The sequence below is a fragment of the Panthera leo genome, chromosome C2 (assembly GCF_018350215.1).
Source record: "Panthera leo isolate Ple1 chromosome C2, P.leo_Ple1_pat1.1, whole genome shotgun sequence".
In the NCBI taxonomy this organism is placed as follows: Eukaryota; Metazoa; Chordata; class Mammalia; order Carnivora; family Felidae; genus Panthera; species Panthera leo.
Window position 1 is genome coordinate 59,567,404 of NC_056687.1, and position 19,113 is coordinate 59,586,516.

At 38.4% G+C, this 19,113-nt stretch overlaps 1 protein-coding gene across 5 annotated transcripts in view; it reads right to left on the reverse strand.

Moving 5' to 3' along the window:
• SPICE1 (spindle and centriole associated protein 1) overlaps positions 1 to 19,113 on the reverse strand; it is a 56,660-nt gene continuing 37,547 nt past the window's right edge. For 4 of the 5 annotated variants that reach the window (XM_042903659.1, XM_042903660.1, XM_042903657.1 and 1 more), the window contains 8 exons: positions 18,260 to 18,391; positions 14,761 to 14,908; positions 13,649 to 13,873; positions 6,159 to 6,649; positions 5,200 to 5,383; positions 2,267 to 2,369; positions 1,187 to 1,274; positions 1 to 217 (listed from right to left, as the gene is read on the reverse strand). In XM_042903659.1, coding sequence (XP_042759593.1) covers positions 164 to 217; positions 1,187 to 1,274; positions 2,267 to 2,369; positions 5,200 to 5,383; positions 6,159 to 6,649; positions 13,649 to 13,873; positions 14,761 to 14,908; positions 18,260 to 18,391 — 1,425 coding nt within the window. In that variant the 3' untranslated portion in view covers positions 1 to 163. Of the gene's footprint in view, positions 218 to 1,186; positions 1,275 to 2,266; positions 2,370 to 2,563; positions 2,634 to 5,199; positions 5,384 to 6,158; positions 6,650 to 13,648; positions 13,874 to 14,760; positions 14,909 to 18,259; positions 18,392 to 19,113 lie in introns of those variants that run through there. The other variant, XR_006193176.1, reaches the window with a different exon arrangement.

Below are 19,113 nucleotides of genomic sequence, written 5' to 3' on the forward strand. Positions count from 1 at the left end.
CAAACTGAAATAACTGCTTTATTCTTTGTTCCATAAGTACTAAGTCACAAGATCTTTGAAGGTTTTATCTAAAGGGACATGAAAACTTGCAAGCAGGGGCAGGGATATGGGGGTGGAAGTTCAAGAACATGCTACCAAGAACAAACTGTACAACTAACTTCATTTATGACACGTGGGTAGAAAGAGCAAACCAGCCTTCTTCGTTTTGCTTCTCAATCTGTTGAACAAAGATGCAAAAAGGATTTAGAAAGTAATCAGAAACATGAGCCCATTCCAGGTTTACAATTATTTAGATCAAGTACACAGAATCATGTTATCCTATTCCATCAAATGGTACTGAAAATTAAATTGCTGCTGGTAATTTTATTTCTCCAATAGAGAAATTCCCAAATAACTGATTCCCTGGTCAACATATCTCCTTATTGATTGAGGGAACCTAATTTTTAAATAAAGGATAAATCCAGTGTTTTATACAACTTGTATGTGCAACTTCTTAAAATAACAAAGGTATTTGATCTTAGTAAACTAAATCTGTTACTAAATTCCAGAAACTAAGGGCAAATTAAATAAAATAATTTATAACTTTTTTAGGATATAGGAAACAATAAAGGATAAATCTTCTAGTGCTAGGCAACTGGGATATGAGCCTATCGATTAATTTGGGCTATAAATACTCAGTGTTTACTGAAGCATTCACTATTTGGTCTAATCTAGAACAAAGCAGAACACATGAGGAATATGTACAACATTGATTCACCGTAACCTCTCTAACTAGTGGCACACTCTGATACAGCACACTGGGGTAAAGGGACAAGGAAAGTGGCCCCAGGGCTCTGTGTATCCCGAGTCCCACACAGCCACAGCAAGCACTGAGGGAACCAGTATCTCGGTATACCTACTACTTCAAGGCACGCCTGTATGTCGTGCCATGTAGGAATGCTCTGCCTGAAACCAGTAATTTCCAGTCTATGTTGAAATCCTACTGAATTTCACCTTGCTCCTTAGCTACCCCAGAACACAAAAGAAACTGTATGGCTGTTTCGTTTTTTTTTTTTAGCAAAGGTGAATTAGGAATTCTTCTGAGAATTTCATGTCACATTAATAATGGAAATCACCAAATCGGCCACCTTCCACCCTCACTCTCCTGACCCTTACACACATTTCACAATTACATTTTATCACATACCTTTGCTCTTGGATTAACAGGAGTGAATCGCCCATTTCCTGAGGTGGCGTTTAATGGAGAACAAGAATTACTAGTAGCCCCTGAAGACCTATTTATGAGAAATGAGAAATAAAAGAGGGTGGGAGCGTGATCTACCATTACTAACCTTGAATTATAGAAGAATGACAAATCTCAGGATTGGCAAGAGTTTGAAAAAGATTGGCTGAGTTACATCCAAATTATTTACAACATTTTTACCAACCTAAGTCTTTTTTTTTTTAAATAATAGACTTTCTTTTTTAGAGTAGTTTTAGGTTTACAGAAAGATTAAGTGTAAAGTACAGAGAGTTCCAATATACCCTTCACCTCCCTTGCCCAGTTTCCCCTACACCTTGCATCATTTGCATCATTTATTACAATTGATACTGTTGATACATTATTATTAATTAAATCCATAGCTTAAATTAGGGTTCATGCTTTTGTTATACATTCTATGGGTTTGGACAAATGTATAATGAGGGCATCCATTGTGATAGTATCATGTTGTAACATTTTTAATATTAAAGGGGAAAAATGCATGTGCATGTGTGGGGGTGAGGGGGAAAAGGCCAGGGGGTGGAAGAGTAACGAGCCTTGGGTCAGGAGCACAGTGTCATGGTAAGCACAGAGAGTGCTGACAGAAGAGCCAGGTCCATCCTCAGTGCCACCATTTACCAACCACGTGACCCGTCTAGAAAAACCACCCAATCAGCTAGCTCTCTGAGCTTCAGTTTCATTTACTGTAAAAGAGAAAAATACTACTGTTCAGTTACTCACCCTGTCATATGTGATCTCCTAATTTTGTAACCTACCAAGAGCTCCATATATGTGCTACTGTCCTATTTTTGTTCTTAGTAACAACCCACACTGCTCTACTTAAAGCTCGTCCTCACTCTTTTTCCCCCCAGAAATTCTCTTCTCCCATTACTTTATTTTCTCTACAAGACAGAGTCTGCCTGAAGCTAAGTCAGATACTATGCACTTTCTTTTTTCCCCCAAAGAGAATACACTTAATCGCTTTCTTGATTTTTTTAAGTAACTATTTTCACATTGTAACCCTACCTTCTTGAATTTATCCCACTGGTAGGAGAGATAGTACTGCATTTTGAGCTTTCTGGGGCTTCTGCTCCTGGAATGGATACTTCAATCGTCCTCTTTCCTCCTTCTAAAATATAAAAATAAATATCAGTTTCATTAACTTTCATTAAAATAAAAGCAAAAATTTAACTTGATTTCTATCTTACTATAAAATTTCACATTATAAATTTGGGGGTTCTTTCTATATTTTCATTATGACCCACAGACACACTGGAAGAATTTTTTTTCAAAATGAACTGTGAGACAAGAAACTTTAGTTACTAGTATCAATTCAGTAGCATGCCAGGTCATACAATGCCAGAATCTTCAGACAAGTGGTATCATGTCAGATCTGGAAGTGAAAAACAGAAATTAAGAGCTAGCCCTAAAAAACTTGTGATTTTTGTCAAAACAGCTTATCTCAAGTTTTCAATAATAAAAAAGAAAAAGGAAAATTTCTGAAGTCATTTAGTGAAACTTCAAATCTTCTAAATCTATTACATTATTCGATTTCTGAAGACAACTTAGGTAGGGGGAAGGCAGCTGAGGAGATCACATGGCCAATGGCAAGTATAGTTGTGTTCATTTTCAGTATTTCACAAGAAGGTTATCAATTAACAAATATTTACTATCTACTAATGAAAGACTTAATGTTTACCCCCAGTTTCAGAGACTCCTATGAATCACTACTTAACACCAAAGATTTCTGGGCTTTAATATTTACATATTTAATACATATTTAATTGTATAACATATTCCTCCATTACTCTAGAAAACAAAAGAGGTTTTGCATGGCATATGATTTATTTTTATCTTTATCATCATAGTGCACGAAGGTTCTCATGAAAGCACGAATTTTACTTTAAAAAAGAATATCTTGGAGATAACCACTGGAATGAAAAGAACACAGTTGCAAATTTACCAATTTGCTTTAGATAATCAGTTAACCTCTTTTGCCTCACTTTACTCAGGTAGCAAATAGCTATAATATCAGCTCTATCTACTCACAGGATGTGTTGAGGACTAAATAACAGTAATGAAAGTACTTTAAACCTTAAGGAACTATTGACACACAGATGTCTAATGTAATTACAAAATTATTCTTAAGAGTGATTTGCTTTATTCTTCTTCACTGCACTTAGCACTAACATTATCTACTTATTTGCTTCTTTGTTTTCTGCCTGCTCCCCAACTTGAATGCTAAAGTAGTCAAGCTGGACAGGGATTTGTCCTGTTTGGAGCAGTTTCCCCAGGGCCCAGAACAGGCTGGCAGGTAATAGATGTTCAGACTTATTGAGTGATTTAATGTACTCATTCTAATCAGAAGTCGTCTCTAGGCTTCGTGACTATGAAGAACAGCAGACAAAGCTGTCATGTGAAGAAGCCTAGACTAAACAAAGAAAGATCCCCAAGGAAACGGATTATCTGTCATTTTCCAGTAATTTTCAAGAGTCTGCTCTCTAGGTCTGAAGTTTCAAAACAGAAATGATTTGTAGCTGAAAGGAAAATTCTTTTTGGCAAAGAGGAGGTGGGTGGGAGGATGGGTCAAACAGGTGAAGGGGATTAAGAGTACACTAACCAGCAGGCACCTGGCTAAGCATTTGACTCTTGGTCTCAGCTCAGGTCATGATCTCAAGGTTTGTCAGTTTGAGCCACGCATTGGGTTCCGTGCTGACAGCTTGGAGCCTGCTTGGGATCCTCTCTCTCCTTCTCACTCCACCCACCCTTCTAGTGCTCTCTCGCTCTCTCTCATCTCAAAAATTAATAAATACCTTTAAAAAAGAGTACACTAGTTGTGGTAAGCACTGAGTAAGGTATACAATTGCTGAATCATTATATTGTACACCTGAAACTGATGTAACACTGTATGATGATTACACTGGAATAAAAATTTTCTAAAAGTCTTATTGGCAGATACCTTAAAGGTAGCCTTCCTTCTTCAACCACCACAGGACATATGAATCCCTCTAAAACACCGATGCTTGAGCACCTTAGGGAAAATACCAGTTACTGATATAAAGATTGTCCTTCTTTTATCCTGAGCCAAAATTAGTTTCTCTATAGCTTTCACACAGCTCGACCCTCTTGAGGGTCTTAGTAATTCAATTTTTGCCTAAAGAACAACTTGAGAGCCACTTCATCAGTACCTTTTTGAATATAAATATTATGACAACTAATTTTTTAGTTGCTGTTCTATTATTTAGAACCCCCTCTGGTTTTTCACATTCCTAAAAGTAATAACAGAATGGAAAGTTTAATTTACAAATAAAAATGTTTTAATTAGTTTTAACAAAATAACTTGTAATTTGTTGCTGATGAAACTCTAAATCATTTTGATGCTCAGGGTTTTTGGTGTTTTTTTTTTTGTTTTTTTTTTTTAATTTATTTTAGAGAGAGGAAGGGCACAAGCAGGGCGGGGAGGAGCAGAGAGAAAGAGAGATAAAAAATCTCAAGCAGGCTCCACCCTCAGTGTGGAGCCTGACATGGGGCTCAATACCATGACCCTGGGATCATGACCTGAGCTGAACTTGAGTCGGACACTTAATTGACTGAGATACCCAGGCACCCCAATCCTTATGTTTTACACTTAGTCACAGCAAATATCCTAAGTGAATCATACACTTTAATGAATCCCACTTACACATAGGGCAACTTAGGAACTCAGACACCAAAGATTACCTACAGGCACCATGGAATAGCTTTCTACCCAGAGACTGGCCTTCTAGTCTTATTTCTGTTACTTATTCTGTGACGTAGGTCTTTTTCTTTCTATGTAAAATTGACATGACTCAGGTCTATTTCTTTCTATGTAAAATTGAAGGCACTGAAATATATGCTCTGAGATTTCTTTCAGCTCAAAATCAAGAAAGTGAAAACTCTCATGTGTCTAGCTTTTAAATCATGAATTTGTGACCAACCAGTCCATGCTCTGAGAGGTGATGGAATAGGTGATACTGGTGGAGAAGAAAGATTCAAACCAATAAGTTTCTGTTGCTCTATTAACTGCAAGAGTTTTCCACGAGCCTCCATACTCTGCCGATTCAATTCTGCAATCCGTTCCTCCATGCTACTTGGTGTGAAAGGCTGTGTTGTTGGGTAAGTCTTAAAAAAAAAAAAAAAAAGGCACAAATTTCATATCAAAAATAATCCAAACAATTTTGACTGTTTGTAAACATAAACTCTTCCACTAAAAGCCAGCTAGTTAGTATTCACCACCCTTGCTATATGTAAACTTGAATAGTAGGCAAAGAATAAAATCTACAAGTCATTTAATTGAAAAATTAGGGCTGGGGCACCTGGGTGGCTCAGTTGGTTAAGTGTCCAACTTCAGCTCAGGTCATGATTTCATGGTTTGTGAGTTCGAGCCCAGAGTCGGGCTCTTTGCTGACAGCTCAGAGACTGGAGCCTGCTTCAGACTATGCGCCTTCCTCTCTCTCTCTGCCCCTCCCCTGCTCATGCTCTATCTCTCTCTCTCTCTCTCAAAAATATACAAACATTAAAAAAAAATTAAGAGCAGAAATGCTTTCAATTAAAATGTAGCTGTGTGGCAGACTTTCAATTCATACTAATTCTACATTTTATATTTACAACTTCATTCCCAGTTTAATTTTGGCTTTCTTTCATATTTTACCTTGTCCTATTTTCCTCATTCATTTTCCTTGTGTTCTATTTTATATTATCCTCTTTTACTGTATGTGTTAAATAAACTGATAAATAACTTCTCCTTACTCTGTGATGAGGACATGACTAAGCATAAACCTTCGAGTAGCAGCCTCAAAGATATCCAGGATCACTTCAGGAAAGGAGGCCCTTAAGATGTTCCAGCAATATAGTTAAACTCCTAAATGTTACGAGTCAATCCTTAACTGGTACTCACTGCAGCCACGTCACTTGCATGACTGGTCTCTTGTTTGTTTAATTCCCGAAGTCCATCCCCTTGCTCTCCTCCTGGCCCAATAATATTATTCAGATGTGCTTTGATAGCTGAGTTCTGCAGTGTCAACTCTGCAATCCGGGCCATGATGTCCTTTCTTTGTATTAATGCCTCATTTGCTCTAAGCTGTTGCCCCTCTCCCAGTACCGGGGGCTCTTCTGAGAACTCGGGGTTTCTGGCCTGCTTAGTGTGTGAATGGGAACTATAGAAGGGCTGTGAGAGGTTAACAAAAGGAGCCTGGACTTTGTTCTCCAGATCTTCCCCCATGTGAGAGACCCTCCACCTCTGAGTGAAGAGGTGACTTTCTTCATTTGGATTCTGATTGTCTGTGCCAGTAGGTAAAGTCTTCCTTTCCCAATTTTGTTCCTTCTCAATTATTTCCACAGTTGGAGGAATTTGTGGAGCAGGGCGAGTTTGAACAGTCCTCCTCAATACTGTAGATAAAATAACAGAATAAACATGCATCATTTAACCATAGATTCGCACTATAATCTTTTCATTACTCATCATGGTAGTTAGAGATGTATTTCAGTAGACAGGTTTGGCTTCTGAATGCCTGAATTATTTCAGCAGGGAATATTTCAGCAATGCCACCTCTAACAATCAAATCACAGACAATTTCATATTCCTTAAGGCTTCGTCAGTATCCTTGTAAAAAAAAAACCTGCCAAGTTCACATTTTAATACATGTATTAATTCATACCAGGGAATCCTGGGGGCAGGGAGAGTATAAATACCTAATGTAAACTGAGGATGGTCAGGAAAGGCATCTCTGAAGAAGTAAAATTTTTAAATGGTTACGTATGTGGCAGAAAGCAGAGCGAAAACATTACAGGCAGAGAGAACAACATACGTGAAGGTCCCAAAATAGGAAAGAGCAAAGAAATGAGGCGAGTTTAGCATAGCACAGCAATAAGGGAGAACTGGAAAAATATGAGCCTGGAGAGGTATACAGAAACTTAAGCCATGTTAGGAATTTTATAATTTTTTTAACATTTATTTATTTTTGAGAGACAGAGAGACAGAGCATAGGCAGAGGAGGGGCAGAGAGAGACAGGTAGACACAGAATCTGAAGCAGGCTCCAGGTTCTGAGCTGTCAGCACAGAGCCCGATGCAGGGCTCAAACCCATGACCGTGAGATCATGAACTAAGCCAAAGTCAGACACTTAACCAACTGAGCCACCCAGGTGCCCCTGGAATTTTATAATTTAATCAAAGAGCAATGAAACCTGGAGAAGGTTTGGCAACGACTCAATTTATATTTCATAAATGCTGTGGTTATTTGGAAGGCCCAGGAATGGAAGTAGGGAGACCAGTAAGCCATGGTAGTCTAGAAGAAAGATGACAGTAGCTCTGATGAAGGTATGTTGATTACAAAGATGGAGAAGTGAATAACTTTGAGAAACATTTTAGCAACATAACTAAGAGTGATGAACTAGAAGTGGGGAGTAAAGGAAACACCGATCATGATGGCACGCACAGCTGAGTGGGTAGTGATACAATTTAGAGATGGAGAAGATAAGAACAGATTTGGGGGAACGGAAGCTACCAAGAATTCCATTTTGGGGGCACCTGGGTGGCTCAGTCAGTTAAGCAACCGACTTCGGCTCAGGTCACGATCTCAGGGTTCGTTAGTTTGAGTCCCACATTGGGCTCCATGCTGTCAATGCTTTGGATCCTCTGTCCCCCTCTCACTCTGCCCCTCCCCCACTCATGCACGCTTGGTCTCTCTGTCTCAAAAATAAATAAACATTAAAAAAAAAGAATTCCATTTTGAACAGGATAAGTTTAAGGTGCCTTATGATTTATCCCAATATCCATCCAAGCAGATGGATTCTTCATGGGTCAGGAACTCAAGAGAGTCATCTAGGCTAAGATACAAAGTTGGAAGTCACTGGCATATACATAGTATTAGAAGCCAAGATTATCTGGAGAAAAAGAATAGAGTCAGAAAAGAAACCAATACCAACAAAGAAGGAAGTCAGTGTTTAGAGCTTCATAAAGGAGGGGGGGTGGGCGCCTGGGTGGCTCAGTCGGTTAAGCGTCCAACTTCAGCTCAGGTCATGATCTCACTGTCCGTGAGTTCGAGCCCTGTGTCGGGCTCTGTGCTGACAGCTCAGAGCCTGGAGCGTGCTTCAGATTCTGTGTCTCCCTCTCTCTCTGACCCTCCCCCATTCATGCTCTGTCTCTCTCTGTCTCAAAAATAAATAAACATTAAAAAAAATTAAAAAAAAAAAGGAGGGGAAGCTAGCAAACAAAGCAGACTGAAATGGAGCAGCCAGAAAGGAGAGAGAAATATTATTAGAATGTGGTATGAAGGAAACAAATGTGGTATGATTATATATTAATCATATATAATGCTACTGTAAGAACTAGAACACAAAGACAGAAGAAAAATACACTGGAGTTATTAACGTGGAGGCCACCAGAGCTCTTAGCAAGAGTAGTTTAGGTGAAATGACCTAATAGGGAGTGAACTGGGGAGACAGATGCTCCTAGTTCAACACCATAGGCTCGCTTCCTTTCACTGACAACAAGGAAATGAAATTTAAAAAATTTTAAAATCCACATCAGTAAAGATAATGGTCTAGGAAGAGAGTCATTAGCAAATGAGACACTTCAACACATTTCTGAAAGACTGAAAGTAGATGAGAAGGATGTGAAAGAATGAAATTGAGCAGAAGACACGGTGCTGAACACATATATGTATTCTAAGGAAGCTACAGGTAAAAGCCAGTCTTTCTGGGGGAACCCTAAAAAGGCTGTTAGCTCAAAGACGACAGTACAGAGGGAGAAAGTGAGAAGTAGGACTGAAAACTGGAGAATAACTTGGAAGTTCGTCTACTGTATGGTTATGTCAGTCAGGCTGTGCTCACTACTTACCCCCACCCATCCTTGAAAGCAAAAACAAACAAACAAACAAACAAACAAACAACAACAACAACAAAACAGCATTGGGGAAAGTAAATGTGGTAGCCCCAGTAGAACAGCTCGATCTTACCTGCATATTGCATACCCTAAAAGGAGGCCAGCAGTTAACAGAGCATGTCCACATATACAAAGTAACTGCTGAAGGGAAAGCCTACTGGGAAAACAGACCAAGACTCACCTACACAGAAGAGCAAATGTATGCCAACCACCTATAACATTCAGTCATGTCATTTATTCTTAACTATCATGGGCCATGAAGTAACACCAGACATATGAGGAAAACTGACAGCACAAAGAGAAAAACCAGGATAGGTAAACAGAACAAGAGACTAAGAGGAAGAGAAGGAAAATCCAGGTACAGAAGATAATGTAACAAAATTCTAAATGGTCTACTCAGAAGAGAGTTTCTAGAAGACAATGCAGTTGTAATAAGCATCAATGAAAACAGATTAGACAATAAGAAAGGGCTCTTGCTTAGAAATTAAACATACAATTTGGTGAATTAAAGAAATCTAAAAGACAGGTTTGAACACAAAATGAAAAAAATCCTCCAGAATATAAGAAGGAAGATATAAAGCTAAATACATAAGAAAATAATCCAAAAGGTCAACATACAGTTTTCTAAAACTGCAGAAATTCATGTGTCTTTAGTCCAAAAGGTCTCACTGGTGCCTCTTTGTGCAATGAGAAAAAAAAAAAAAAACTATTATTTAGACACACATTATGCAATGCCAGAATTACAACAAAGGAACCCTAAAGCTTCCACAGAGAAAAAGTAGGTCAAATACAAAGAAATAAAAATTAGATATTGCATCTGACATCTCAACCATAACACCAGATACTAAAAATCAGTGGAACAATGCCTTTGATTTCTCAGGGGGAAACGAATATGAACCTAGAATTCTGTATCTAGACAAATTATCAACCACGTATAATAGAAAAGTAAAAATATTCTCTAATTTTTAAGAACTTAGGGTTTACCTTCTATATACCCATTCTGATGATTTCTTTCAAAAACTTGAGGGAGAAAACCAAAGAAGAAGAAGAAATGGCATCCAGGAAATAGTAGATGCAATCCAGGAGTGTAATGTTAGCAATTCCCAAGATAAGAGGCGTGCAGTGGGCCCAGCGAGCAATCAGTCAAGACCAGACCAGGGGATGAAGAGCTTTTGCAAAGTATCTCTGAGATGAAAGTGGATTCCATGCCACAGACAGTATAAGGACCAGAAGATATTATTCATGTGTAAAGCACATTATTCTTGTGAAAACAAGAGGTAAGAGCAATTTGAAATTCCAGGCAAAACAAAAACTGAGCAAGAAAGTCACCATAAATGCAGAGCAAGCTTAAAGATTCTGAGCAACTGATGAAGTGAAATAAAGAAATTCACACACACACACAAATTTCACTTTGATCTTCAGAAGAACTTTTTCCTTCCTGTGGCACAAGGATTGATAGTAACAATGGATCACAAAACAAAAAATAATTGTCATTTGTTTTCAACTTTCAGTATCCATCTGTAGACAAGACACAGAAGACGTAAGTGTGGTAATGGAACAACGTAAATGTTACCAACTGTGATCCTGTAAAAGGAAAGGTAGGCTGACTGAAGGTGGGAAGTAGAAGCAAAGGAGAGCCAGAAAGGGGAGCCAGGATCCTTGTCTTACATAGCAGAAAGCTGAGATATACTGCCTAAAGTGAACCAAGAAGAAATAAAAAGTATTTGAAAACACAAAGTTAAACAACAGAAGAATTAAAAATTAAAATGTAATCTTCCAAATTAGAGAAGTAGGTTAATGTTAATTAAAACCTCTTCTTTAATACGGGGCACCTGGGTGGCTCAGTCGGTTAAGCGTCTGACTTCAGCTCAGGTCATGATCTCACCATCCGTGAGATTGAGCCCCAAGTCAGGCTCTGTGCAGACAGCTCAGCCCTTGGAGCCTGCTTTGGATTCTGTGTCTCCCTGTCTCTCTCTGCCCCTCCCTTGCTGGCGCTCTGTCTCTCTCAAAAATAAAATAAAAAATAAAATTTTTAAACCCTCTTCTTTAATAAAGGAGAGTCTATAATTATTGTGTAAAGCTGACATCTAAGCAAAGAAATACAAAAATATTTTATATTAATTATGGAGACCACCACAAGATAAGCAGAAATCAAATTGGAAAAAAATGATTCCCTCTTAGCACAGGCCTAAAGATGAAAGAGGAAGAGACCCTTGTATGTGCTTTTTTTTTTAAGCACATGGAAATATAAATTAGAATTAACATCCGAAAGTAAAAAACGAATGGGAGATAAGAAAATGAAAACAGCTTAATATACTACTCTTTCAAAAAGTGTGGCTGTAAGTAGAAGTCGATTAGTAGCTAAAGGAAAATATCTCTGACAGGAAATTCTAGAGTGAGCCTGTCCATTATGATAGCCTCTGGGCATATGCAGCTATTCAAATTCAAATTCAAATTAATTAAAGTTAAGTAAAATTATTAATTCAGTTCTTCAGTAATATTAGCCACATTTCCAGTGCTCAACAGTCCCCTGAGGCTAGTGGCTACCATACTGAATGGAAAAGACAGAACATTTTCATCACTACAGGATGTTCTATCAGGCAGAGTTGTTCTAGAGCACAACTAAATGCTGATCAAGGGCCCTATGTATCTCCTACCTTTATCCACATGTTCAGTTTAACTGAACAATTCTTTACATGCGAGCATTCTAAACAAAATGCTGAAAAATATGATGATAAAACTTCAACTAACAATACACACTCAAAGGTTATCCTATCTGCACACTGTAAAAGAAATGTATAGTGTTATTTTCAGTGCAAACCTGCTAACAAAGTGTTGTCTATAATAGTCCCCAAATAATTTGCTTTAGTAAACATTTAGTATTATTTGTAATCAGAGTAAAAATATTTACCGTCATCATTTCTTTAAAAGAATTTCAAGCTATTTTACTATCACCAATGGAAAATAATTTAGAATATCTCAAAAGAGATCATTAGACAAGCTTACTAATACCATGTAAACATTTGAAAGATTACTTTAAGGAATGAAAATCTAACCTGAACAGAAATCAGAATTGAAATCATATTTCCTAAATCTAACAAGACTTAACAATACTCTGTAGCCTCTGAAGAGGAAATACTGAATCACAGAATTACAGAGCTCGAGGAACATTAAAGATAAAAGAAAAATCTTTCACTTTAGAGCTAGGAAAATGAAATGCAGAAAATGCATGCCTCACGGCTAGTCATTGGGTTGGCCAAGACTTCAGCACTTCTGACTCTCAGTCTAGCACTGTCTCCCTACACCACGCAGATCTGACAGATTCTGCAATCACATATTAAATGCCAAGACAAATTTTATAATGGTAAGGATTTGCCATTTTCTTTAACCTTAATGCCTCTTCCTGTCCTTTATTGAAAAGTACAGAAAATCTGACAAAATTTGTAAGTCCCAGTGACAACAAAAGCTATTACTGTGGGGGCGCCTGGGTGGTTAAGACAGTTAAACGCCATACTTGATTTCAGCTCAGGTCATGATCTCATGGTTCATGAGTTTGAGCCCCACGCTGGGCTCTGCACTGCCACTGCACGGATCCTCTCTCTCTGCCCTTCCCCTGCTCATGCTCACACTCTTTCCCTCTCTCTCTCTCTCTCAAAAAAAAAAAAAAGTTATTATTCTGTTCCCCTATTCAAGAATGTAAACACTCTTTTTAAAGAAATAAAAATGTAGGCAAATCAAGGCTGAATTAATATTTCTCTAAAAACACTGGAGAAGAGTCTAAGGTACTTTTTTGATTAAAGAACTGTTCTGAAAATGGGGGAAAAAAGGCTATAGTTCTAGAAGAATGCACAGGTGGACAAATAAATATAATTTTCCAAACAATGAAGCATTCCATGGAACTTCTAAAGACCATCCATGAGCCCCCAAGTGAAGAATCTCTGACCTAATTTTAAATTTAAATGTTTTTATTCTTAACTCTATATATGTCCTGCAAAAAGTGGCTCTAAAGCTATTTTTAATTTTCATTATAAAATTACCTCAACTGACTAGTAAGCTAAACACTTTCCATGAGAAAGATGTTAACCACATCTGAATTACAAATGTCTAAAAGTCACAGCTCCTACCCTTCTTTGGTTAAGCTTTCATTACTCTCTGGAGGATAATCTCCTCCTGTTTCTTACCCTTTCCTATGTTCCTGGAACATAGGGAAAAGAGGATTTCTCTTACTCGGCATTTTAATGCTGAGGACTTTGATCCTTTGATCTGATTTAATATTTACAATGTCCAACACAACAGATACATAATGAAATTCAACATGATACTTCACCATTGATGTAACACACATGATATAAACAACCCTGAAAAATCCTCCTCCAGCTTAAAGATTATGTGTGGCAATCAATAGCTTTCAAAATTCAGTTCATCAGGTAAAAATGGACACAGTGTTACATTTTTAAGGCATAAAAAGGCAACAGGCACACCACTCTAGAAGAAGCCTGCTCACCTTCCTGCAAGGGAGAGAATCCGGAGCTGCTCTTCTGCCTGGGTGGTGTTAACAACACAGCTGGCTCAAACACATGTGCCGGAAAACTGGTGGCCACGTTCGCACTACCCGGCGGGGCTGGCACCTGAGATAGTTTAACAGGCAAGTCTTCCTGTGCCAATGCAGCCACTTCTTCCCCTCGGAACACCAACGGCACAGAGACATCAGCATTTACAGCTGGGCCCTCTGAAGAAGATGAGAGGCCATTAGCACTTAAAGAAACCATGGACACACTGCAGGTGTTTATACTTACATGCATTTCCATAAAAGGTAAAATCACATGGATTCTAGAGCCTTCACTTTCTAGGCCACATCCTCCTTAGCCGTAACTCTTGAGGGGGCAGCAATGGGAAGAAGAGGCCATTTTTGAGAAAAGCACTGGTGGCCCCTAGCCCTCTAGGCCTGCCCTAGCCATTGAGTGTATCTCACACAAGTCAAATTTTACTCAGCCACTTCTTAGAATCCCTCATGAGAAAACACTCCTACATATATAAAACACTCTCCACACAAGACACTCATCAAGATATTACTTAGAAGCAAAAAACATGAAAAGGCCTAAATGCCCTATTCAGCCTGTGGCATATGAAGGTACACAAAGTGAAGAAAGATTTTCAAACCATCAGAATTTCTAAAACCCGGTATTTCTTTTTCTTTCCAAGACCATCTCCTCTCCTCCTGAGCCTGGTGCACAGTGATGAAAAGTGCTGGCACGAAAGCCCCACTGGTATAGGAAGCAAGTTCTGCTACTTTCTAGTTGTATGATCTTGCTAAGTTACCAGTTCTCTCTAAGGCTTGGTTTTCTCATTGAGAAAATGGGGATAACAAAGATACTTACCTCATAAGACTATTATGAGGGGTATATGAGATAATACATGTAAAACACTCAAAAAGTGCCTGGCATACAGCAATAACCCAATAAATATTAGCTGAAAATAGTAGTGGCCATTGCCATACTGACAAAGTAGTGACAGTGCTGCATATGTACCAACAACCAATAACTCCACGTAAGTTTACAGTCTTGTTTACTCTATCAGTGTTTTAATACCAACCTGGGGTAATAAGACCACACCTACCTGGACTGTCTATAATTTTCCTACTCGTAGATCCCCGTTCTGATGCCTGATTTTCTTCATTGCTTTTTATCACAGGACAGTTCTTCATGGCATGTGTGAGCGATATAAGTTGCTCATCTGTTGTGACCATGTACTGCTGAAGCCTTGCCTGGAGAAGAAAGAATTAAATAACATCATTGACATATCAGACATCAAATCATCACCTAGATATGTATAACCATATCATTATCTTAAATAGTCTAGGATCTTTGAACTTCCATTCAAACACTAAAATAGTGCCTTTGTAAGAACACGTAATCATAAATATTTTAAAAGTCTCATGATAGAAGAATGGTTAAATGTATCACAGAATATTATTAATAAATACACTGCCAGAATAATAAGGATTAACCTTTTATAGGGCTTTTGATTTATAAAACCTCTTTTATATAGATGGTATCAACTGACTCAAGCTACCCCAAGACGCAAGTATATCAGGTGGAGGAAATTTAACAGAATATTATACGGGCATTTAAACTGAAAAAACGTGATCCTGTAAGTGTTTATAGTAACGTATATAAAATAATGTTAAGAGAAAATATATACAGAGAGAAGAGATACATACATATATATATATATATGTATATATATATATATATATATATATCTATGTATGTATGTATATATCCAAGAGGTACAGACATTTGATAAAAATCAGAGATGGCCAGAAGTCAGAAGTATTATCGGTAGGACTAGTGAATGAAATCTACTAAACAATTTCATACCAGCCCAAATTTTTTCCCAAATTCCACACTCCTCTCCAATGACCTGCTCAGCATCTCCACCTAGAACTCACATAGGCTCCAACTTTACATGTGCGCAACCAAATTCTCCCTGAACACCCCCACCTCATCAACAGCACCTCTATCCTCCCAAATATTCAGTCCATAGCTTTGGAATCATCCTTGACTCTTGTCTCACATCCTCTCCTTGGCCCCATATCAGCAAATCCTACTGCTTGCCTTCCAAATACATTCACAATTTAGTCCCTTTTCACAGCCTCTCCCACTTCCAACCTAGACCAGGCTGCCATGTCTCACTTGGATTATTTCATTAACTCCTGTCTGTAACATTCTGCTTCCATGTTTGACCACCTAGAGTCTAGTTCTATACTGTTCCCCAAAAGGTTTGAAGCACTTTGGGCCTCCACAGGGGCACCACAGGACATCTTATATTTTTAAGGAAAACACTGCTGCTCAACATCTGTCAGGCACCAGTGAACTCCTAGCTTGAGGTGGTTCACAGCTTCCATATTAGATCAAAATACATTCCTTTTCATGATGTCGTATCTTCATGAAGCTGGGCTGTCAGTAGCTGCTATGATAAAAAGCAACACTGCATAAAAATTACCGTGGAGTAGGAAATAAGAATGGCAATATCCAAAATGATTCCAAGCTTTGAGAAGCTGTACAGTACCCAGCAGGTAGACATATCCCATCAGTAAATAATTGTGGTTATTTAATCATGAATACAAATAGAACTTTTTCTATCAATACTTTGATATTTTGTGGGTTTTTTTCCAAACAGCATCTAAGTTGTTGAGACATAAATACTTACTAAGTAGTTTGAGCCGAACTACTTAATAAAGGAAACTGTTGGGTATTTCTTTCAGCCTACGGGGATCTTGAGATAATAAGGGCACCATGAACCGAGAAAGGGCAGTGATCTCTGATCTAGTCTCCACACAGCCGCCCACGGTGATCCCCATAAAACCTCAATCACATCACATCTCTTCTCTCCTCAAAACCCTTCCGTGGTGTCCCTTCTCACCCAACATAAAAACCCAAATTCTTACCCAGATTGCAAGCCCTCATGACACAGCTTATCTATTGGCTCTTGCCTCCTACTACTCTTCCACACTCGACTCCAGACATTCTGGTCCTCATGCTTTTGCGCTCAACAGCCACGCTCTCACCTCAAGACCTTTGCACCTGCTGTTCTTCTGCTGAGACTGCTCTTCTCTTAGCTACCTGCACACTCGCTCCCTCACCTCCTTCAGGCCTTCCTCACAGGCATGGCCCACCCCAATTACAATTCCCATCCTAGGTACTTGCTATGCCTCTTACCTGCTTTATTCTTCTTTATACCACATACCACCATCTAACTTACAATATACTCCACTTTTTTTTTTCCCCAAGATTTATTTAGAATATAAACTCCACGAGGGTAAAGATTTCTTCTTTGTTCACTACTGTACTTCCTACACCTAGAACAGTGCCAGGCCCAAATCAATAAAGATTTGTTGAGCCAGTTAGTACATTTAAAAACCATTCATTTTCCCAAGAGAACTGAAAACCTGTGTTCACGCAAATACTTGTACATGATTGTTGACAGCAGCATTATTCATTCATAATATACAAAAAGGTTGAAACAATTCAAAAATCCATCACTTGATGAATGGATAAGCAAAATGTGGTGTATCCACATAATGGAATACTAGTGGACAAAAAAAGTCATGAGCTACTGACAACATGCTACAACATAGATAAGCCCTGAAAACATTATGCTAAATGAAAAAAAACACAGACACAAAAGATCACAAATTGCAAGATTCCATTTATATGAAATATCCACATTCGGCAAATCTATAGAGACACAGAGTGGAGAGCAATATCCAAAGAATATCCAAAAGGCACAAATGAAGAACATAGCATTGAGGCAGTAAGATTTCCTAGAAGAAATACTGTGTAACTTTTTATTTTCAGTTTTTTGGTTTTGTTTTTGAGAAAGAGAGAGAGCATGCATGAGCAGGGGAGGGACAGAGAGAGGAAGAGAGAGAATCCAAGCAGGCTCTGTGCTGTCAGTGCACAGCCTGATGCAGGGCTCATTCTCACAACTATGAGATCACGACCTGAGCCAAGAGTCAGATGCTTCACTAACTGAGCCACCCAGGCACCCCCTGTCTAAGCGTTTAAAAAAAAAAAAAGCAATTATCCAGACAAGTGGCAAAGAGGACTTCTATAATAAATTTGAAGATACTGTAAACAATTTTAAATGGCATATGATTACAGCAAGCTTCCTCAAATGGTATCCCCTGATGTTTTGAAATTAAAAGTAGCTATCATAACATTTTTTTATTTCACATTTTGGATCAACTACTAGAATATTGGTAGTTACCATTTAAATGTAGATTCTGTCTTCCCCACTAAATAATATGTTTCTTAAAGACAGTAGATTTATTCTATATGTATTTCAAGTCCAAGTTTCTACTATAGTACCTCCAATGTAATAAATGTTCAATAAAAGCTACCATTGATGATAATAAAGAAGTGAGAGGTAATCACATCAGCATAACAAAACCAAAGGCAACGAGAAGAGAATCTTATATATTCTTTTTTTTTCTTTAATATGAAATGTATTGGCAAATTGGTTTCCATACAACACCCATTGGAGAATCTTATATATCCTTAGACGTTTTATGATACTAAACACAGAAAAGCTTGAGATTGCATCTAAGTACCTGGGTCGCGGTATTTTCTTCTCTGAGAAGAAGAATTTCAGCTGTAAGAGCATCAATGAGCTCTCGATGATCACCTAACATTTGTTCCAGTTGCTGCCTTGTCTCCACTTCTTTACGCAGTTGGAGCTCACTCTACAAAAAAAATCCACTTCCATCAATAAAACTCCCATCCAAAACTAAACTACTATCAACAGCATCAAGTACCGAAAACTGAAAGTTTCTACTCAAAGCTGTCAAAAAAATACTTACAGAGTATATATTATGTGACAGTAATGAGAATGAAATATTTTATTAAAAGGTTTATATTTCATTAAAATGAAATACTGTATCCTTTTCCCTTCTTTAAACAGAACACAATAAACACAATGGTATGCGGAATTAAATGACTACAACTTTTGCAGAATGAAGTGGAAGGGGAAGTACATATACATATTGGTTGAATACACACAGAGCATCTCTAGAAGGACACACTCACACCTGGTCGTCAGAGCTGGCGCCGAGGAAGCAGACCCGTTAAATGGAAGTTAAGGATGGGAATTAGGGGTCGCCTATGTGGCTCAGTCGGTTAAGCATCCGACTTTGACTCAGGTCATGATCTCACTGCTTGTGGGTCTGAGCCCTGCGAGGGGCTCTGTGCTGACAGCTCAGAGCCTGGAGCCTGCTTCAGATTCTGTGTCTCCCTCTCTGCCCCTCCCCCTCTTGTGTGTACACTCGCTCTCTCTCAAAAATAAATAAGCATTAAAAAAAAAAAAAAAAAGGTGAGGGGCGCCTGGGTGGCTCAGTCGGTTAAGCGTCCGACTTCAGCTCAGGTCACGATCTCACGGTCCGTGAGTTAGAGCCCCGGGTCGGGCTCT